We start from the raw sequence: 23,001 nt of genomic DNA, 5'->3' as shown, positions 1-23,001 counted from the left end.
GATATATTCTTCTGTTTATACCCTTTGTTTGTTTTAAAACCTGGGATTTGGCTGGGTGCAGTGGCAGCTCAGGAAGCTGAGTCAGTCAGATCAAGGGTTCAAAGCCAGCCTCAGCAACATGGAGGTGCTAAGCAACTCAGTGAGACACTATCTATAAATAAAATACAAAATAGGGCTGGGAATGTGGCTCAGTGGTTGAGTTCAATCCCTGGTACCTGTCCTCAAAAAACAAAACAAAACAAAAAACCAAAAAAAAAAAAAAAAACCTCTTGAGTTAGTGGAAAATAGGTAAAAATTTGGACATAGTTGACAGAAAAGGAAATAAAATGCCATATAAAAATAAAGCTATACTGAATTTTTTTTTTTAATCAGATGGGCATGGATCAGTGCTTCTCAGTCATTTGTGCATGTTACAGTTACCTAGAAATATTAAAAAATGCTGGTGCCCATGCCAAGGGTCATATATCTTTTGGAGTGTGTCATGGGCATAGGTACTTCCTAAAAGATCCCCAAATTATTCTAACATGCAGCTAGGATTGAGAACCACTGGCATACAGTGTATGTATGTATATATATATATATATATATATATATATATATATATATATATATATATATTAAATACGTAATGCTTTATAAATTGGCGTGTTGTTCTTGTGCTGGGGTCATGTTAATCTTCTCAGTATTTTTAGAATTTTAGTATATGTGCTGCCAAAGTGAGCACTGGCATAAAGGTTTAAAAACTTGATAACATTGTATGTTGGTGAGGTTGGGGAAGTTTGTCTCTCTTGTGCATGTCATCGTGTTAGGTGTAATTCTGAACAGCCTTTATGGAGGGAAATTGGCAGTAGCTGTCAAACTTGCAAATGCGTATATATTCTTTGACTCAATAGTGTCCTTTAGGAATTTTCCTACAGATACACTCTCAACAGGGAAACTTTTCAAGATTATTAATTGTACCATTATTTATAAGACAAAAGACTAAAAAGGATCTAAATGTAAATTGATAGGGAATTGCTTAAATACAGTATCATCAGCCATATAATGAAATACATTGTGGCCACAAAAGCAGAAGTTTCTCATGAATAGTACTGCTGTGGAATGATTTTTAAAATATGTTAAATGAAATAAATGAATATGTTACAATGAAAAGATGTGATAGAAATTGCTAACATTATTTGCCTCTGAGAAGAATAGGATGACTTGGGACAGCAGTGGACAGAAGATTAAATTGCACAGGTAGAAGGTGATAAAGCTAAGATCATTAATGTAGTTCTTTTGGATTCCAAACTATAGGTGTTTTCTCCCCAGTCCTAATGACAAATAAAAACTATACGGATGGGCTAATTTCACTTTGCATTATATTCTCCAGCTCCATCCATTTACCTGCAAATGCCATGGTTTTATTCTCTTTTAATGCTAAATAATATTCCATTGTGAATATATACCACATTTTCTTTATCCATTCATCTACTGAAGGGCATCTAGTTTGGTTCCACAGTTTAGCTGTTGTGAATTATGCTACTGTAAACATTGATGTGGCTGTGTCCCTATAGTATGCTGTTTTTAAGTGCTTTGAATATAGACTTAGGAGAGGAATAGCTGGGTCAAATGGTGGTTCCATTCCCAATTTTTCAATGATTCTCCTCACTGCTTTCCATATTGGCTGCACCAATTTGCAGTCCCCTCAGCAATGTATGAGTGTGCCTTTTCCCCCACATCCTCGCCGATACTTATTGTTGTTTGTCTTTATAATAGCTGCCATTCTGACTGGAGTGAGATGAAATCTTAAGAGTAGTTTTGATTTGCATTTCTCTAATTGCTAGAGATGTTGAACATTTTTTCATATATTTGTTGATTGATTGTGTATCTTCTGAGAAGTATGTGTTCAGTTCCTTGGCCCATTTGTTGATTGGATTATTGTTTTTTGGGGTTGTTAAGGTTTTTGAGTTCTTTATGTATTCTAGAGATTCATGCTGTATCTGATGTGGGTTTGGTAAGAATTTGTTCCCAATTAGTAGGCTCTCTGTTTACCTTACTGATTGTTTCTTTTGATGAGAAGGAAGATTTTTAGTTCAAATCCATCCCACTTATTGATTCTTGATATTATTTCTTGTGCTATAGGAATTTTATTAAGGAAGTTGTGAATTAAAACAGAATAAAATCATGACATTTGCAGGTAAATGGATGGAGCTGGAGAATATAATACTAAGTGAAATTAGCCAATCCCAGAAAAACCAAATGCTGAATGCTTTCTCTGATTTAAGGATGGTGATTCATAATATGCTGGGGTGGGGATAGAAGGATTAAATGAACTCTAGATAGGACCAAGGGGAAAAGTTGAGTGAGGGGAAGGGAGGGGAAATAGGGGTGGGAAAGATGGTGAAATGCAGTGGTCATCATTACCCTAAGTACATTTAAGAAGACATGAAGGATGTTGACTGTTTTGTGTACAACCAGAGATATGAAAAATTGTGCTCTATGTGTGTAATATGAATTGTAATTCATTCTGTTGTTATTATAACAAATTAAAGTTAAAAAGAATAAAAAACCCATATGGAAAGGTTTTTAAATTTTTTGAGGACTATCAATTTCCTATTAATCAACTTTATCACTCATACATTTCAGAAGCACCATTTAATGTTATTGGATTTTCATTAAAATGTAGTACTTTGTGGGATATTTTCAAGCTTTAGTTGAAATGAATTGTTATCTATGATTATATTTTCTGAAGTACTGTTAGTGGTCATCTGCCAATTTAAATTGTACAATGTGTCTATAATCGCATGAATTTTTAAAGTCTTGCAAAACAACTTTTGTCCCTTGTAGAAACTTTCAGTTTTTTTTTCTTTTTTTAAGATTTCCATGGGTGAACTACCAAGATGGCAATCTCAACATCTCAATTCCAGTGTTTAGTATTCATGGAAATCATGATGATCCTACAGGGGTAATTATTGTTTGTTGAAATTTTAGAAATGTTCAGTTTAGTTTATCTGTGGAAAGCAATCCTTTTCTTTTCCTCAGCAATTTGTAGTCAAATTTTTAGTCAAGAAGTCAAATTTGATTTGTTATCACTAATATACGCATTTTTACTACTGTTTAGATAAAAAAAAATCTAGAATAAGAATTGGTATATCAGCTATGCTTTCATTTGATTAGAACTGAGTTTGGCAATGAGTAGCCAGGAGGAATAAACACTTAATATTTGTGTAGTGTTTTATAATTTACTTGTGCTTTTACATTTCTTGAGGATCTCACTTATAGGATATAATTATTTCACAAACATCTTTAAATCTAAATTAGAGTATTTTATTTCCTATTTGTCATGGAGGTAATACTAGAGGTTCTAAACTCAAAATATCTTATTTTAAAATCTGGTCATAAATATTTTAAGTCACTTATTACCTATAGTCTTTTTCCCCAGGTTTCAAGAGGTATGCCTAAAATTATAAAGCACTTGTTTTAGGTTGATTTTTACTTTTTAGTGGCCAAGACACCACGTAGTTGTAGTGAGATGCTTACCTGGCATTTAGTGTGTGAGTCCAGTTGCTGTAGATAACTTATAGTAGAAAAAAGGTAGTGGATACTTTTAATATTGGAATTTTGAGAAGACACTATCCTAACCTATGTTTTTGTAACTACAGGTTGGATATCCCTAATCTAAAAATAAAAACCCCAAATGCTCTAAAATATGAAACTTACTATTCAAAAAGTTTGGGACTTGGGATCATTTCTGATTTTGAATTTTCAGATTAGGAATACTCAGTTGACAAAATCTATGGAAACTTTCTAAAATCCAAAAATCTCCCACAATCTGAAATACTTCTGGTCCTAAGCATTTAGATAAGGCAGGTAGTATGTGCAGTATGCTGGTTAAAAGTAGTGTGGTATTTATGCAGAGTGTTTATTTGTACATACACATTAATATTATTTGAAAATATTTTTCATAGGCAGATGCTCTTTGTGCCCTGGATATTTTAAGTTGTGCTGGATTTATAAATCACTTTGGACGTTCAATGTCTGTGGAGAAGATAGACATTAGTCCAGTTTTGCTTCAAAAAGGAACCACAAAAATTGCTCTATATGGTTTAGGTAAGATGGTTTCATTTTACTGTTTATATCAATAAATAATTGTTTAGCCAATTGTGAAATGGAATTTTGGACATATCTTTGTGATCCTCTGCAAAAAAGTGTAACAGATCTCCTTATTACTTGTTGGTGGTTGTAAAAAAAATGTTGGAAGATTTTGTTAAAACTTTAATTTAATCGTATTAATACATAATAGCAATTTTGGTTAAAATATAGTTCTCCGTTAGTATCTGTTTATTGTTTTGAGTTTTTTCTTTTAAACGTATATATAGAATGTTGTATGTTAGAATTACAGAATAATTAGCAAAACTTCATTTTGGTATCTTAGAAGTCTTTGAAAAATCTAAAGCATCACTGTTCAGTATGGTAGCCACTAGCCTCATGTAGACATTGGACACTTGAAATGTAAAGTACATACTAGTTTTCAAAGACTGAGAAAAAAAATGTAGAATATCTTTACTAACAGATAAGTTGAAATTAGTTTGTCTTTTTTTTTTACTTGTTTTAATATGGCTACTATTAAATTTCAAATTATATATTTAGAACACATTAGTGGCTAACATGTCTGTTGGACAGTGCTAATCTAAGAGTGTCATCTCTAAAGATCAAGCATTTGCATTATCAACTTCACTATCTTTAATTCATCCAGTGTTCAGTAGACAGAAGCTTATTTGCTAGGCTTGATTCCATGTGAACGAAAGACCAAAGACTATTTTTTAAAAGAATACATTCATTATTTTATGTATTTTATGTGTCAGTTATTTTTGAGACCAGAAATAAGTGTGCTTTAAGTCCATTTAGTATGTCCTCACATCTGCTCTGCAAGTGATATAGCAGGAGGTTAAATACATTTTTTAAAAAAGCAATTAGCAGTTTTAATTACTACAGTGTTAGAGATCATATCTCCAGAAAACAGTTTCTTCTACCTTCAGACTGAAGACAGGTCCCATTATGCCTCTGGTACCATCAGAGACATGTCTCCTCAGTTAACCATTTTCTCCCAAAGGCTCATCTTGTCCTGTTATGCCTTCTTTAACCGGACTTTGTGTCCATCCCAACCTTCTTCCTTTCACTATAAACTCTAGAATTCTTTATAATGAACATATCCCAGCATTGCCTGTATCTTTTGAATGTTGCCTCTACTTTCTGACCTTCTCTGAAGCCCAGCTGTGTGTCTGAGGGTTTTAGGTCTCCTGCAGTTCTCTTACTATGGTCTTTTGGGCAGAAATGGGGATTACTCTTCTTGTTCCCCACCACTACTTTCTTTTAGACATTATGTTATTTTAAAATTATTTTCTTACTTTGGTTTAAAAAAATGCTTTTCTTCTAAATTATGCATTTCTCAAAGTATTTCATTTTACTATTAGATATATTTAAATTCTGGAATAAGTTATATCCAAATACCCTGCTTTTTTAAAGCTCATACCTTTTGGCTAAATTGCCCTCTTTTTCCCTCAAACTCTTTTTTTGTTTTGTTTTTGTTTTGTACTGGGGAGCTCTTAACCACTGAGTGACATCTGTATTTTATTTAGAGACAGAGTCTTGCCAAATTGCTTAGCAACTCACTATTGCTAAGGCTGGCTTTGAATTCATGATCCTCTTGTCTCAGCCTCCTGAGCTGCTGGGATTATAGACATGAGCCACTGTGCCCAGCTTCCCCTCAAACTTTTTACCTGCCTACCTATCATCAGATTTTGTCAGTGTTCTCAGTGCTTCAGCACCTGAGTAGATCAACCTTCTAAATGCTCTGTGCATTGTATACCTTGACTTTTATCTCCAGTTATGTATATTCTATATTCTACCTCAGTTGTTATTCCAATGGCCATACCAAGGTATTTACTTTGGGAGCTGGGCTACTTCTTGCTCTTATACATTGTTGTATTGATGGTTTTTCTTCTGACATCCTCTGTAATCATTATATAAAATAGCAGCCTTGCCCCTCTTTCCCACCCGACACAGTTATTCTCCTTGTTATCATCCTGGCTTTCCTCCCTTTTTATAATATTTACAACTTGTTATTATTTTGTTTACTTATTTGTTTTTTGTTCTTCACTAGACCAAGGTGAGCCTGTGGTGTACATGAAATAACAAGAATTATTTGAAAAATATTGAATTATTAAAAAAGCATGATATTTTAATTTAAAATCACAATGTACATAGAAATACTGTGCTAAAATACATTTTTATCTTAACTTTTTAAATATCTGTGCATGTAATAATGTGTATCTTAGATCAAAAGTACATATGCCTATAATTTATATACAGGAGGGGGTAAAAAACAATATTACTAAAGATTTTAATAAGAATTTAAACATAAGAAACTTCCTTTTTTAGTTCACATTTCTCTGATTTTGAGGGTACATAGCCCTGAAATGAAACATGTTCTTTGAATGTATCTAACTGCTGTCATGTAAGAACCTGAAACATAACTTTTGTACATGATATCACTTATAACTTATTCCAGAATTTAAATATATCTCTAATAGTAAAATGAAATACTTTGAGAAATGCATAATTTAGAAGAAAAGCATTTCTTTTTTTAAACCAAAGTAAGAAAATAATTTTAAGATATCTAATGTCTATTTCAGGGTCCATTCCAGATGAAAGGCTTTATCGAATGTTTGTCAATAAAAAAATAACAATGTTGAGACCAAAAGAAGATGAGAACTCTTGGTTTAATTTATTTGTGATTCATCAAAACAGGTAAAAGAATTCTCTGAAAAATGTTGGGCCAAGTATTGAGGTTCCCCAAATCTGTTTCCAAGCTCACGTGCTTTAGTGAATAATGCCCTTATTCTTTCATAGTGTCAGGCAGAATCAGGGAAACTTGGACTTGCTGCACGTGGCTTATTTTGAAATTGTTTTTAATGTATATTAATTTCTATAAAAGGAAATTTTTAGCATATGGATGAGGCATAAGAATAACTATAAAATTAATTCAGCAAAAAGTAGAATCTTACCAGTACATTTTCCCATTCTCTTTTCATGATCTCATGTGCTTCCACATAGTCTAGGGGAAGCATTATTTTCAGCTTTGAATTAATATCCAGTGCTTTTATTTATTTTTAATCACATGTATAGCCATAGTTGCTATTTTATTTAGTTTTAGTATAACTGGAATGATGCTGTATATTTTACAAACAACTTATGTTTAATATTGCATTATTGAGTTTCATTCATTTTGTTGCTTAGATTTGTAACTCATTTTTATTGTTTATGTACAGTTATTTTTTCTTCTGTCAGTGTACATTTTTATTTCCAATTATTTTGCTTTGGGGGGGATTGTATTCAGGGGCACTTGACCACTGAGCCACATCCCCACCCCTATTTTGTATTTTATTTAGAGACAGGGTCTCACTGAGTTACTTATTGCCTCACTTTTGCTGAGGCTGGCTTTGAACTTGAGATCTTTCTGCCTCAGCCCCCGAAGCTGCTGGGATTATAGGCATGTGCCACTGTGCCTGGCATTTTTTTTTTTTTCTCTTTTTAAAACCTTGCTATTACAAACATTTCTTATACATGTTTTCTGGTACATATATGTAAAAGTGTCTTTCTAGAATATGTAAATATAGCTGGGTCAGTTTTCTTTTGCCAGTGGTTGAAACATGTTTAATCTGTTGGTAGGGTACAGAATTGATTTTCAGGAAGAGAGACTTGAAGAAGCAAGATTTATTATATGATTATCATAGTAGGAAATGTGAGATGGCAACAGTGATGACAGTGAAACTGAAACAGAAGAGAGAGACCTGGGATATTGTCAAGGAAGAATCCAAGGGTTTTGGGGCCTGTAATTTAATTTACTTGTTGAACATGTTTATTGAATGCAGATTACTCTGCATTAGTGAATGCAGGCTTTTTCCAAGTGCTGGGTCAAAGAAGGACACAGATTTGCACTACTTTATGTACTTTCTCAAATAAACAGTATGAGCTTCAAAGGAAAAGCCAGCCAGAGTTTTGTTTTGTGTGGTTGCCATGAAACTTTATACCATTGGGGAGGTGTTTCTTCTCTTGTGGAGCCTTCCTGGTTCTGCCACACTTTGTACTATGCCAGAGTAGAGAAAAGTTGGAAGGAAAACTCATTAAAGTGATCCAGATTTAAGCCAGCGTGAAAGATAGAAGATAACATTGATCAGAGAACAAGTAGTCAACATGATGTTGATGTGTCTCATTGCTGGTGATACTAGCCATCCTTTGATTAAGGGGTATAGTTCAGATTTCTCCACTATAAAGATCCTATTTTCTACTTTGTAATTAATGAACATTTTGGGAAAAATACTGGGAGACTATCTAAACATACTTTTTCACCTTAAAAATTTCCCACTGGGCTGGGGATGTGGCTCAAGCGGTAGCGCGCTCGCCTGGCATGCGTGCGGCCCGGGTTCGATCCTCAGCACCACAAACAAACAAAGATGTTGTGTCCGCCAAGAACTAAAAATAAATAAATATTAAAAAAAAAAAAAAGAGTCTCCTCTACAAACTTCAAAAAAAAAAAAAAATTTCCCACTAATCTTAGCATCCACTGGGATCATCTTTATAGCAATTGATATAGTGTGGTATTATAATTGTGATGTTTTTAAAATATTTTTATTCTTTCTGTATTTAGTAATTTCTTTATAAGGAAGATTTTGTTTCTTATTCCTGTCCCCCATTATTTACTTATTCATTTATACATGTCATAATGGGCTTAAGGATCATTTGTTTTACTCTTTGAGTTATAATCCAATGGATTAATCCTGCTGTGACCATTGGAGGCTCTTTTATGTTGGCTTCTGTATTATTTCACTTAGCCCTTTCATTTTCTTTTTTTATTTTTTTAATATTTTTTAGTTGTAAATAGACACAATAACTTTATTTATTTATCTTAATGTGGTGATGAGGATTGAACCTAGTGCTAGGTGAGTGCTCTACCACTGAGCCACAACCCCAGCCCCTCTTTCTTTCTTTTTTTTGTGTATAACCTTAGCCTTTTTGCACCTCAAGATGCTGTAGTCTCTGCCAACCACTGTGGTGCAAACCTGTAATCTCAGCAGCTTGGTAGGCTGAGGTAGAAGGATCTCGAACTCAAAACCAATGTCAGCAACAGCAAAGTGCTAAGCAAACTCAGTGAGACCCTGTCTTTAAATAAAATACAAATAGGGCTGGGAATATGGCTCAGTGGTTGAGTACCTCCAAATTCAATCCCTGTTACCCCCTCTCCAAAAAAGATATTGTAGTCTCACCTTCTATTTTCTTCCCTTAGCCTTGGAATCAGCCACTTCTCCAAGGAGCTCTGATTCCTTTTATTGGGAAGTAATATTTAGAAACCTACACGTACCTATGTGTCTGGGTGTGCTTGTTACTCCTGTGGCTCTCTCAGCTCTCTGAACAAACAGAGTGAAGGAAATAAAGATTTTTATATGTATAGCAATGCATGTATGTATTCACACCTGTATTTCTATTTCTAGCTATGTATGTGTTTAGAAACACAATTATAAATTCAGGCTGATTCTAATCCAGACTTACAAGGTTCATTTTTTGTCTTCTCCCTTGCCTTATTTGTAACTTTTTTCTCTAACAGAAATCTGGATTGTATCATCTATAATGTATTTACCTGTTTTTTTGATCCAGGTTTATATGTAAGGTAATTTCATAATTACTAAACCATAACCCTGTGAGAAACAAATTTGTCAACTAAGGTACAATATTTGTATATTTTTGTCTACAACTTTACTACATTCAATCAAAATACCATTTTCCAAAGTTACTTACTTCCTCTTCCTCACCCTCTTCATTGTGGTTTTGTGATTTTTTTTTAAATACTCTTAGATTAATTTCCCAGCCTTAGCATTCTTAGATACTTCTGTTGTTATTGTTTCCTTAAGTTGTTAAAAAACAAAAGATTTTCTCAGATTAGGTGAGAATTCTTGAGTCTTCTATGATGTGCTGCTTTTATTTGTTTTTTTTTTTTTTCCTATATTCACCATTTTTTTTTTCTTTTGCTGGGAAAGAAGGAGTGGTCTGAAGCTGAGGAGGGCTTTGTCATGCAAAATCTTTCAACTAGGATGTTTTGATCCATCTCTAGGTCACAAATCATAGTCAGCCTACTTGAATAATCTTCCTTCTTTATTCCAGGAAAGAGCCATTGCTCCATGAAGGCACAGTGTATTTGAGAATTACCTTCTTTTTCTAAGTAATTGTCATGATCTCATACCTTAGATTTTTTTTTTTTTTAAGTGAGATTTGAACCCAGGAGGGCTTTACCACTGAGCTACATCCCCAGTCCTTTTTATTTTTTGAGACAGGGTCTTGCTACTTTGCTTAGGGTCACTAAATTGCAGAGGCTGACCTTGAATTTGTGATCTTCCTGCTTCAGCCTCCAGTCACTAGGATTACAGGTGTGTTCCATCACACCCAGCAAATGTTTAATTTTTACATGAAAACATTCCAAAATACTTAAGCCTGCTGCTTCCCTGATTTCATTTCCTGTCTTCCCTGTGTTATTCCTTTCACCTATATGAATCTCCATGCTGTTTCTTGGACCCATGGAACACATTCCTACTTCAGCACCTTTACCATCTGCTCTTCCTCTGCATATGGATCCCTCATCTCAATTCTCTGCTCATTTTTACTCCTCAAAGAGCTATTTCCTGACTACCCTGTGTATGTAGATTAGCATCCTTCCCTATCACTTTTCCTTTTATTTTTTCTTATAATAAGCACCAATCACTGCTTGACAAGTTTTATTTCTATACACATATACTTATGGTATTACTGCTTGTTTCTCCCATAAGAGCAAGGATTTTGTTTACTGCTGTGTTAACTGCCTGAGGCATTTGACACATTTTAGACCTGAGTAAATATTTGTTGGTTAAGTGAATGAATATTGATTTTGATCAAATGAATGCTAGGGTGAAATATTTGAGCATTTCACTTAAATACCCAATGGTATAATTTAATGTTGGAGAAAACCTTTTCTTTCTGTTTTCTCTTACTGGGTAATAACTTTTCTAAGTATAAAACTATGGTTTACAAAGCACTTATTCATATAATATTTTATTTAATATTGAAAAACTCTTATTTCTTGTTGACAGTTTATCTCATGAGTTTTATAATCCATAAAAGAAACAGATATGTTAAAAAATGATTGGTCAGCTGGTGGTACATGCCTGTAGCCCGGTCAACCTTGGAGGCTGAGGCAGGAGGACCTCAAGTTTGAGGTAAAGAACCCCTGGGTTCAATTCCCAGTCCCCACCTCCAAAAAAAAAAAAGGTTTGGACACATTTAGAAATTTGTTTTTATACTACAAAATTTAGATTTATTTTATTTTCTGCCTTCTTTTTTTGGGGGGTGGTGCATATAATAAGATCAGTTTGTGGATTTTTTTTGGTGGGGGGCATAGAGGATTGAACTCAGGGGCACTTGGCTGCTGAGCCACATCCCCAATCCTGTTTTGTTTTTGTTTTATTTATTTATTTATTTATTTTTTAAATTTATATATTACAGCAGAATGCATTATAATTCTTATTACACATATAGAACACAATTTTTCATATCTCTGTATACATAGTATATTCACACCAGTTCATATCTTCATATCTGTACTTTGGATAATAATGATCATCACATTCCACCATCATTAATAACCCTGTGTTCCCTCCCTTCCCCTTCCACCCTTCTTCCCTATCTAGAGTTTATCTATTCCTCCCATGCTCCCGCTCCCTATCCCACTATGAATCAGCCTCCTTATATCAGAGAAAACATTCGGCATTTATTTTTTGGGGGGATTGGCTAACTTCATTTAGCATTATCTTCTCTAACTCCATCCATTTACCTGCAAATGCCATGGTTTTATTCTTTTTTATTAATTAGTAATATTTCATTGTGTATATATGCCACATATTTTTTATCCATTCATCTATTGAAAGGCATCTAGGTTGGTTCCATAGTTTAGCTGTTGTGAATTGTGTTGCTATAAACTTGATGTTGCTATGTCCCTGTAGTATGTTGTTTTTAAGTCCTTTGGGTGTAGAACTAGGAGAGAGATAGCTGGGTCAAATGGTGGTTCCATTCCCAATTTTCCAAGAAATCTCCATACTGCTTTCCATATTGGCTGCACCAATTTGCAGTCTCAACAGTAGTGTATTAGTTTACCCCCCACCCATCTTGTTTAGAAACAGGGTCTCACTGAGTGAGTTGCTTAGTGCCTTGATTTTTGCTGAAGCTGGCTTTGAACTCACAATCCTCCTGCCTCAGCCTCCTGAAATGCTGGGATTACATATGTGTGTGTGCCACCAAGCCCAGCTCAGTTTGTGGATTTTTCTTATTGTCAGTGCTCATGCTTTCCTGACTTGACCAAAGCTGGGGAACCTTTCTCTGTAAAGCCTTTTGTGACTCCTTGAATGTAGAGTTGACCACCTTCTCTTGACATCCTATTTGACTGTGCTCTGCTAGTCTATCACTACCTAAAAGTAAAAAACTAGATATTGATCATCTTTGTATTCCCAATCTCATGGTAAGTTTTTGGCACAAAGAATGATATAATATATCATAAGTGAATAGAGAAAAATCTGTATAGACTTAGTTAATATGGAATTATTCTATATTGCAATGAATTTATATTATTTATTTTTAAAAAATCTTGATATAGGAGTAAACATGGAAGTACAAACTTCATTCCAGAACAGTTTTTGGATGACTTCATTGATCTTGTTATTTGGGGCCATGAACATGAGTGTAAAATAGCTCCGACCAAAAATGAGCAGCAGCTCTTTTATGTATCACAACCTGGAAGCTCAGTGGTTACTTCTCTTTCCCCAGGAGAAGCTGTGAAGAAGTGAGTCATTGTTACATGTTTCAAATCAATTTTAAAGAAATCCTTGTTGTAATAATCTCCTAATTATCCCATGGGTTCAAGGTCCTGGCAATATATGAAAGATTTATTTGTGAAGGTTGGTTATTCTATGTGGTTTTACTGTTTTCCCAGATTTTAAGCCATCTTCAACAAGGAAACATCCATTTGATGTTGATTTTGCCGTTCATTAGGCAAATTCAAACCTAACATTTTTATTAAGTTTTAAATATGACGCTATGTTGATGGCTGCTAATTTCATAAAATTCATTTATAAACAAAATCCCATAAAATCACTTAATTGTGATTTTTCTAGTTACAAATGCAATAAGATAATATATTTAATCTCTTTTTGACAGAGTGATGTGATTTTAAAAAGTAGTTAACAGTGACTAAACTCCATTTTTAAGAGATTTTACCCTAGGGATCTATTGACATTCAGATTGTTATAAGAGGAGGCTTATAGGATGTATGTTTGTTTGTTTTTTTCCCCTTTGTAGTTCTGCTGTAAGTTAATTTTATTATTGTCCTGATAACATTTTATTATACTTAGGTCTATCTTCCCTTGTAAGACTGTAATTTGTTTAGACAGGAAAAATAATGAATGAGTGAATTTTATTCTGAGAAAGAAGGTTTACCATTTTTTTCCTGTGAAAATGACATTAAGATTAAACTGAGAAAAGCATTTATTTTTAAGGATATAATTTTGTAAGGAAATATTTTATAGAAAGTTAGAAATTAATTTTCTGGGGAAATAAATGTTGTAGTTAAGCTTCCAGTTTTCTCCCTTTTCAGACACGTTGGTTTGCTCCGTGTTAAAGGGAGGAAGATGAATATGCAGAAGATCCCTCTTGGTACCGTGCGACAGTTTTTTATGGAGGATGTAGTTCTGGCTAATCATACAGATATTTTTAACCCAGATAATCCTAAAGTAACCCAAGCCATACAAAACTTCTGTTTGGAGAAGGTAATTCTTTTAGATGAAGTCAATGAGATATACATTGGTTGAGAAATTATTTACCTTCAATAAAGTAATTCAGTAGAGGGAAGCCTTTGTATTTATTATATTCTCATGAAGCTGCTAAGACTTTAATTAAACCTTTGTCTCAGTTTCTTTCCTTCTTTTAAAAAAAGTACTTATAATCTTTTTCTTCTTTTTAATCCTGACTTGATAATTGGCTTGTCTCACTTATGACTGTGGGCAGTGACTCTGATTGGCAGTGGGAGGATATTGTGGTATGTAGCTTCTCTAATAATCTCCATTTGGCATACTTTTCACCCTGATATCTGCTCCACAGAAAATTTTAAAATGTGTTTGCTTTATACCCTACAGCTTCAGCATAAGCCCCCATCTTCCCTTTCTGTGTGACTTGCCACTCATAAACCCCTGCAGAAAATTGAACCCCTACTAAACTAAAGTTGGGTGAATGCTTTTAATAATATGTAGGTTGACAACAACATTAATTGCTGACATTCAGTTCTTTGTGCCAGCTTTTCTACTTCACATTTTATTCTTTTAAAAATCATTTAGGGTAATAATGACAATAATAATAATTATGAACACTAATATTTACTGACTGCCTCTATATGCTGTGCACTCTGGACAGCATTTTGCATTAAATCCATCTAACAATGTTCTAGGCAGTTAGGGTCTACCTTTTTTTAAATTTTCTTGCAGTTTCTGGGATCAGACCTAGGACCTCCTGCCTGGTAGGCAAGCACTGTCATTGATCTGTACCTCCAGCCCTACTATTCACAATCTATGTACAATGAGCTAAACCTTAGATAAAGTAATTTGTCCAGTGTCAGAGCTATATGAGCAATGTATAGCTTATATAACCAAAAAATTTTAAGAGTATGTTGGTGTCAAGGAGATTGATTCCAGAAATTCAAACTTAAAGTTGTGGGTTTCTCTCTGTTTTTATGGCCTCTGCTACCACTCACACTTATGGTTTCTATGCTAAACTTCACTTTATGGAAGACATTCTCACATGCTGGCCCACAGACTTCTGTTATCGGTATAGCTGGAAGAATTATTTTTCCCAGTAGTTCCAAATAAACCCTGAACATTGAATTTTACTGTCAAGGGGTAAGCACAATTCCTGAATCGGGGATGAAAAATACATGGATTGATCTTGAGTTAATTATATTCCTTGCCTCAACCCTGGCTCAAATAACATTTTAGATTATATGTTTCTTTGTTGTGGGAAGCTATTCTGTACATTATAGTATGTTTAGCAGTGTTCTCCTTGGCCTTAGTAGACGCCAGTAGCTCCTTTTTCCCCCAGACATGAATTAATTGTTTCTAGATTTTGACAATGTCCCTGATTGAGATCCGTGGACTTGGAATGGTCACATGACCAGCAAAAGTAAAAAGGATCCGCTTTAAACACCTGGGTGTACACATAACCTTGTTACATTTGTATGCTATTGTGTTTCTTTTTTTGTACTTAATTATATCATTGTTTATATGCATGTGAGGACAAGGCCCATCTTTTCCATCTTAGCACATGTCTAAATACTTGGCTATAGGTCCTCTATAAATGCTCATTGAATTGAAATAATTTATCTAGATCATACTCTTATAGCTCTGTGTTTTCAGGATGGTAGTTAGTAGCACATGTAACTATTTAAATATAATTAATTAAAATTAAATTAAAAATTCACTTCTTCATTGTACCAAGTACATTCCAGGCACTCTCTCTGTATATGTGTGGTTTATGGCAACCATATTGAATACTACGGATGTAAAACCTCATCATTGAAAGTTATTTGGGGCTGCATTGTTACAGATAATTTGAAGGACAGATTATAATATTTTAGGACTGGAAGAGATTTAAGGACAAAAATACTTGTTCTATTATTATTCCTGAGGAGAGAACCAAGTTACAAGGAGGTACTATAGGAATCATTTTCAAAAAGGTTGTGTTTATGGTGATTGGATAACTTCCAGAGGACTTCAGCTGTTAGAAAGTTACTGTATTAAAATTCGTCTACTTATATCTCAGTTCTGACCTTAGAACAATTTAGGACAAGGATTATACCATGAGATAGCTTCAGATATTTGAAATATTTTTCTTATTTTAGCTTGAACTTTTTCAAAGTAAATAATCCAAGAGCCTTGGTTATAGAATCCTACATATTCTGCCTGATCTGACTGAAAAATCTAGGTTTATTTGCTTTTAAGTTAATAAAATGAGGGCTAAGTCATATCAAAACATGAATAGAAAGTTGGAGCAGAAGCAGTATTTTAAACTTTCTTATAAAAGAATACAGAGATTGAAAAATTATTAAGAACTTTCACAAAGGAAAACATTAATCAATGAGAGCATTACTAGAAGTTATATTTTAAAAGGTGTTATAAATAACCTAGGAAATGAAGATGACTGTGTAATGCAGGAAAGTTCCTGTGGTAGGAATATGAACTATTATTCAACTGATTTAAACTAAATGTACTTTGTTTTATTTAATTTTTATTTTGAGATTGAAGAAATGCTTGAAAAGGCTGAACGGGAACGTCTGGGAAATTCTCGACAGCCAGAGAAGCCTCTTATACGACTTCGAGTAAGTCTTATTTACATGATTAAGCTTTATTAATTTTCAAATTCTAGTAATGTACAGTTTTTGTGGTCCTTAAGCCACATTACTTGGTATTGGCATCAACTGGGAAATTATTGAAAAAATGCAGAATCTTAGGCCTCATGTCAGACCCATTGCCTTGTAGTATAAAATCCCCAAGAGATTTGTCTGCACATTAAAATTTGAGGGGTCTTGGGATGTAGGATGCAGGGGTAAAGATTACAGTTTAAAGCTAGACTGTTTGGTTTGATTCTGGCCCTTTCACTAGTTGTATGACTTCACACAACTGGATCTTTTGTTTGTTGATTTGTATTTCATAAGTTTTTGAGATCTAAATGAATTATATAGCGAGTGGTGTACAAAAAGTAATCTGGTCCCCTTTCTCTCTCCGACTGTCATTGTTGTAGTTGAGCCCTTGTTATCACTTAGAGGCCTGCTGCTGCAACATCCTACCTGCACTCAACTTCCACTTCCCTTTTCACTCTGCCAACTAGCCTTTTCTCCACTCTAATGCGAAGAGGATCTTTGTAAAACACAATCTTGCATGGCTTTCCTTCTGGACACAGTTTAATGTAATTTCCTAGCACTAACAGAAACAAGTCAAAACTTTTGAGGGGGTAGCACTAGGGTGTTTATAGAACCTGGTCTAAACCAGCCTCTTAGGCTTTTTCCTCCTAAGCATGTTCTTAAGCTCCAGTCATATTGGACTAAAATGACTGGTCCTGTGCCTGGTGAAGTTCACTTGAACCTTTTGCCTGTGCCAATCCTGTGTAGAATGCACTTCCTTGCTCCTGGCTTTTTGTCTCCTTCAGCAACCATTTAAAGCCTGTCTCTCCACAGAAACCTTTCTGGGTCTCCCCTCCAATTTGAAGTTTCTTCCTTCGTGTCTTCATTCTACTTTGTTCATATCTCTTATAGTACCATTTACATTCTGCATGCAATTATTTATATTTGTCTTCCTGGTCAGTGTGTAAATTTCTTGACAACCAAGATTGTGTTTTGTTCATGGTTGTGTCCCTAACCCTTAACAGAGTACTCTGTACCAGAACATTGAAGACACCCAGTAAAGTTTGTTTAGTGAACAAGTTTTGTAATTTTTATGAGCAGAAAATTAAAAATAAATCTAGGCTGGAGTATGTCTAAGGAGTTTGGGGGATACCCAGTTGCCTCTGCATTTAGTACTTTTAGAACATGGCAGCAGAAGAGATGATCTGGGTTATACAAAGAAGGTTACTTTAAATGAAGGACATAGTTCTCTTCATCAGGACAAAAGATACCATGTTTCTCATTTATGTCTGTCTGATAACTTTGGAACCAACCATTTAAATAGCAAATTGGCATTCTTTTTCTAAACACAGCAAATTATTCATTCATGAAATAAAGGATCAGATATTATTGTGTAAGTCGTACGACAAAATACGTTGTACCCATTAGAGGGTCCTTATTAATTTATTGCACAAATCTCAGAGTACCTGTGTTATGGATGTTGGAGGACACGCTACTTGCATAGCTGTTAATTCAGAAAAACTGGTGAGGGGTGATGGGAGCTTAGAAAAGACAAACAGACACACATAGAGAGCTGCAACCAGGTGGGACATTACCCTCTAATGGAGGTATAACAATACAGAGCTAGCTCAACACATTTATTAAATAGGTTTTAACATCAAAAGGATTTTCTGTGAGAAAGTTTCTTAAAAGCAAGCAGGTTTAAAGACAAAGTTCTGCAAGAAAAGACCACTGACTCCAATTAAAATCAAATTAAAACAAGCTTATTATTATTTCAACCGGCCGGGCTGCCTTTCCCATCAAAATCGTGGGAGCCAAGGACAGCCGCAAAGCTTCCTTGTGCCCAGTTTTATAGCCCAAAAAGTTACACAAAGGGGGGTTACAGATAAGAAAACTCTGAGGAGCACAACACAAGTTTACATTTTTGCTAGCCTCGATTCGACATCAGAATTTATGGAGGTCATTAGAGCCCCTGAGAGGGTCCTTATCTGGCTAGGGAAGGCCAGAATTTATGAGACATCACTAAGGTTTAGGAAAGGGTTGTTATCTGGTCAGGGAAAACCGGGCATGGGTGAGTTCAAGGCACAGGCAGGCATTCCAAGCAGCTTTACAACATCAACTAATGGCCAGGCTATACAGACATCCTAATATTTTTACAGAAAACAGAAATGAATCCTTCATAACTTGTGACAAGCTGGCTTCTGATCTAAAGAGAGAATTAGGCTTAGGTATATCAGGTATCCAGTTATAATTATCTTTTTTGCACTCATAATCCTCTGTCCCCCATAGCTGGTGTCTGAATTTAGGGTCAAGACTGATAATGCCATGCCATGCACAGAACCTCCTTGGGGGGGGGGGTGTCACCATAGCAACTGGGCAGTCTTAACCTGTAGCCTTTGCACAGGAAGTTCCCAGCACAGTTGTGCTCCTGCCACAGGACAATAAGAGACTGTGATTCAAATCACTTCTCCTGAGAAGGACACAGTGATTTTTTTGTTGTTGTTGTTTGTTTTTTTGTTTAAGTGATACTGGTGATTGAATGTAGGGATACTCACCAACCTACACCTCCAGCTATTTTTATTTTTTCAGACAGAGTCTGGCTAAGTTACCAAGATGGGCCTGGAACATGAAATCCTTGCCTCTGACTCCTGACTTGCTAGGGTGGCAGGTGTGCACCACTACACCTGGCCATAGAGATGGTTTAAAGAAGATGTGGCTTTGAACTTGAGCTTATAGGAGGTAGAGGAATGAAGGGAGACATAGTAAATATCAAATAAATGAACATAATGAATAAAAAGATGGTGCCAATTGTGATGAAGAGTGTGGGTGGGGTCATGATCAGGTCAGGAGTATTCTGGTTAGGCTGTGTGATGCTGGTCCCAGAGCATGCGCTGAGAATAGCTAATTTAGTGAGTGTATCTCCTCAGGGGAAAGTCGTGTTTCTCTTTGTAAAGGACTATTTACCATTGTAGACTTCTCCAGAATAGTCTTCCTTGAGAGTTATTAGTTCCATTGAGGTAACCATCTCTTGAAGGTAATCATTTCCCAATGCTTATAGACTTATTCTTTTCTACTTGGATTTCTCCAGTATTTGTCCATGCCCAGTTTGAAGATATACATATCCCTGAGATGATAGACCAAGGAACTAATGCCCTAGGGCCGGTGTTTTGTTGTATTAGAGGTCTTTTTTGTTTGAAAGTTTAGAAATTTGTTTGGAAATTCCATCTCCTTTTCAGATAGTACTCCTAGTGGGTACCTAAACTTTGTTGTCATTGGAGATGTAATAATTCCAGCATTGTGGAAATCTTTGCTGTAACTTGGATCCATCAAAATATTTTGCTTTTTTTAGTGGGGATTGAACCCAGGGGTATTTAACTGCTGAGCCATATCCCTAGCATTCCCTTTCTTAAACTTTTTATTTTGAGATGGGATCTTGCTAAGTTGTTTAAGTATTAGTTGCTAATACTGGCTTTGAACTTAGGATCTTCCTGCCTCAGCTACCTGAGCCACTGGGATTACCAGTGTACCCCACTGTGCCCAAATTATTTTGCTTTTAAGTTTATGAACCTTCCAAGTATTATTTTCTCAATTGAATAAATGGTACAATACCAATGTGATCTTTAAAATATATTATAGAAAAGTAATTTTTACAAATTTAAAAGTATAGATAAGTAAATATAAAAATGCCAAATATAAATACTGAAGAATGAGTGTGTTTCTCAAAAATTGGCAAATTGTTTCCTGGCTTTCATATGTTATTCTGTATTTCAGGTGGACTATAGTGGAGGTTTTGAACCTTTCAATGTTCTTCGCTTTAGTCAGAAATTTGTGGATCGAGTAGCTAATCCAAAAGATGTTATCCATTTTTTCAGGCATAGAGAACAAAAAGAAAAACCAGGTAAGCTAGTTATTTTTATAAATTAAAGAATGCTATTGTAAGACTTTTATAAATCTGTCTTTGACAAAAGAAAATAAAATAGTTATAGAAGATGTTTTAGTTTATTGTAATATCTTAGACAAAAAAAAGATGGTTGGAATAATTAAATCTTTTTCTTCTACAAATTAGTTGTTATTTTTTAAACCTGTGGATTATGAAGAAATGGAAGACTGTCTTTGTAAATATAGTTTTTCTAAACAGTATTGCTGAGTAATAACATATATAGTCTTTAGGTGTTATTGTTCAAAATAAATTCTGATAAAGGTGTATTAAGAATTGTAATGCAGGGCTGGGGATGTGGCTCAAGCGGTATCGCGCTCGCCTGCCATGTGTGTGGCCCGGGTTCGATCCTCAGCACCACATACAAACAAAGATGTTGTGTCCGCCAAGAACTAAAAAATAAAAAATAAATATTTAAAAATTCTCTGTCTCTCTCTCTTAAAAAAAAAAGAATTGTAATGCAAAAACAAAAACAAAGCACAAAATAAGTATCTGCTACTTTCTATGCAGTATTAATGTCCAGATAATACATTGGCAAATTATGCATTATTAAGTATTTTGACACTGGTGTGTACAGTGGATCAGGAAGTTATCAGGCTTTTTGAAAATAAGAAGTATCCTGTAATTTGGTGTTTTCTGATAATGTAGGTAATTAATTTCTAATTAAATTTTATAAAATCTAATTGCCCTTTTTAACATTTATAAAGCTAAGTCATTGGTTGAAATAGTGATTTTTCATAAAAAGTATTGATCATGTTAAATGTATAGACTCTTCTCTTCAGAGCTATTGAATAAGAGAATTTTCATGGAAACATGTACCTGTTTAAAAGTTACTGTTTTTTTTTTTTTTAATTTTTTTGGTGGTGCTGGGGATTGAACCCAGGGCCTTGTGCATGTGAGGCAAGCACTCTACCAACTGAGCTATATCCCTAGCCCTACTCTGATTTTTATTAGCTCAGATTTAATGGGTTTCTATTTTCCCAGTCAGCTCATTTCTACTATTTTATAGGAAAGAAATCCAAACCAGAAAATCATATTTTTATACTATGAAATTAAGTTAATTGCTTAGTTTTTTTTGTTTGACTTTCATTTTATATATTTATTTATTACTTATATGCAGTGCTGAGAATCAAACCCAGTACCTCACACATGCTAGGCAAGCACTCTACCACTGAGCCACAACTCTAGCCTGATTTAATTGCTTCTTGATAATCATTATTTACTTTAATTGTGCATCCTTATCAATTCCTTGAAACATCTTGAGTATAGCATTCATAAGAAAACAGAATTATAACAGTACCTTATTTAGTTGAGTTTTGTCTCTGGTGAGTTGTATTCTGTTGATTTTCCTTTTTGTTTATACTTAAATTGCTTATAAATTGTTTATACTTTAATTGCTTATAAAAACCTAGTGGTTTTACCCATGATTGCTTTTGTGTATCAGTGCAAATGTCCATACAGTGAAAAAAGGCAATGTCTTAGTATTATATTATCATGAAAGTTGTTTTGACTTTATGCATTTCCTGAAAGGGTCTTGGGGACCTCCCAACATCTGGGAACCATTTCGTGAGAACAGCTATAAGAGACCTACTCCTTGGAGATATGGAAAGGGAATACTAACTGTGGGAAAAGACTGTAGCTATTAGCAAAAGTGGCTGGAATGTCTTGAAATGTACCATATTGGGCAAGCTGGCAGTTGATAAGAGTTAGGCCTTACCTCCTCACTGACAGCAACCTGCAGTGAGTTTAGCCACTTTAACATATTAGTAGAAGTTGCTATTTTTTGATGGACTTATTTTTCTAGGAGAAGAGATCAACTTTGGGAAGCTTATCACAAAACCTTCAGAAGGAACAACTCTCAGGGTAGAAGACCTTGTCAAACAGTATTTTCAGACTGCAGAGAAGGTAATTTCTTATAGTTTACATTTTGAATAATGACTATTTTATAATAACAGATTTTAATACATATAATTGATAGTTAAACAAAATGAATCCTCACTGTGTTGCCATGAGTAAGTAGGGTGACATTTAGTTACATTCATTTGTATTTACTGTATATCAAGAAAAACTAGTGCTTAGTTCATGGTTATTAATATCATTGTTTTTTTTTTCTTTTTTGGGGGGCATTTTGTATTTTATTTAGAGACAGGGTCTCATTGCGTTGCCTAATGCCTCACTTAGCTAAGGCTGTCTTTGAACTTGAGATCCTCCTGCTCAGCCTCCCAGGCCACTGGGATTACAGGCATGTGCCCAGCTTAATATCATTATTAATGTGATATTTTTAATGTGTGTTTTTATTGTATTATTGTTTTTATCCTCTTTCTTTTTTGTCTCTATTGCAAAGGTCAGTCCAGGATTTGATTTTCTCTTAATTTGGATGTAATTTTAGAATTACTTTACAAATACAGCCACATGATGGTGAAGCTACTAAATTTAACCATTTGAATAAATTATACCACTCTAAGAGTCTCTGGTTGTATAAAAATAACAGTTTTGTTACGTGATCTGAGATCTGTTAGTCAGAACACAGATCTCACTGGACTAAAGTCCGGGTGTCAGCAGG

The 23,001-nt window shown here is 34.6% G+C and overlaps 1 protein-coding gene and 2 non-coding genes across 4 annotated transcripts in view; 1 reads left to right on the top strand and 2 right to left on the bottom strand.

The window, feature by feature from the left end:
• The window catches only part of Mre11 (MRE11 double strand break repair nuclease), a 61,853-nt gene that overhangs the window by 7,512 nt on the left and 31,340 nt on the right, over positions 1–23,001 (top strand). For both annotated transcript variants that reach the window (XM_026396106.2, XM_026396105.2), the window contains exons 5-12: positions 2,860–2,947; positions 3,951–4,092; positions 6,678–6,792; positions 12,716–12,901; positions 13,712–13,883; positions 16,400–16,480; positions 20,273–20,399; positions 22,243–22,343. In XM_026396106.2, coding sequence (XP_026251891.1) covers positions 2,860–2,947; positions 3,951–4,092; positions 6,678–6,792; positions 12,716–12,901; positions 13,712–13,883; positions 16,400–16,480; positions 20,273–20,399; positions 22,243–22,343 — 1,012 coding nt within the window. The remainder of the gene's footprint in view (positions 1–2,859; positions 2,948–3,950; positions 4,093–6,677; positions 6,793–12,715; positions 12,902–13,711; positions 13,884–16,399; positions 16,481–20,272; positions 20,400–22,242; positions 22,344–23,001) is intronic.
• Positions 618–724, bottom strand: LOC113188003 (U6 spliceosomal RNA). Its single transcript, XR_003301483.1, has one exon. It is a non-coding gene; the product is annotated as a U6 spliceosomal RNA (small nuclear RNA).
• Trnav-cac (transfer RNA valine (anticodon CAC)) lies at positions 21,297–21,368 on the bottom strand. The gene has a single exon. It is a non-coding gene; the product is annotated as a tRNA-Val (tRNA).

The sequence above is a fragment of the Urocitellus parryii genome, chromosome 4 (assembly GCF_045843805.1).
Source record: "Urocitellus parryii isolate mUroPar1 chromosome 4, mUroPar1.hap1, whole genome shotgun sequence".
Lineage (NCBI taxonomy): Eukaryota > Metazoa > Chordata > Mammalia > Rodentia > Sciuridae > Urocitellus > Urocitellus parryii.
This window is presented reverse-complemented; position numbering and strand designations above follow the sequence as displayed.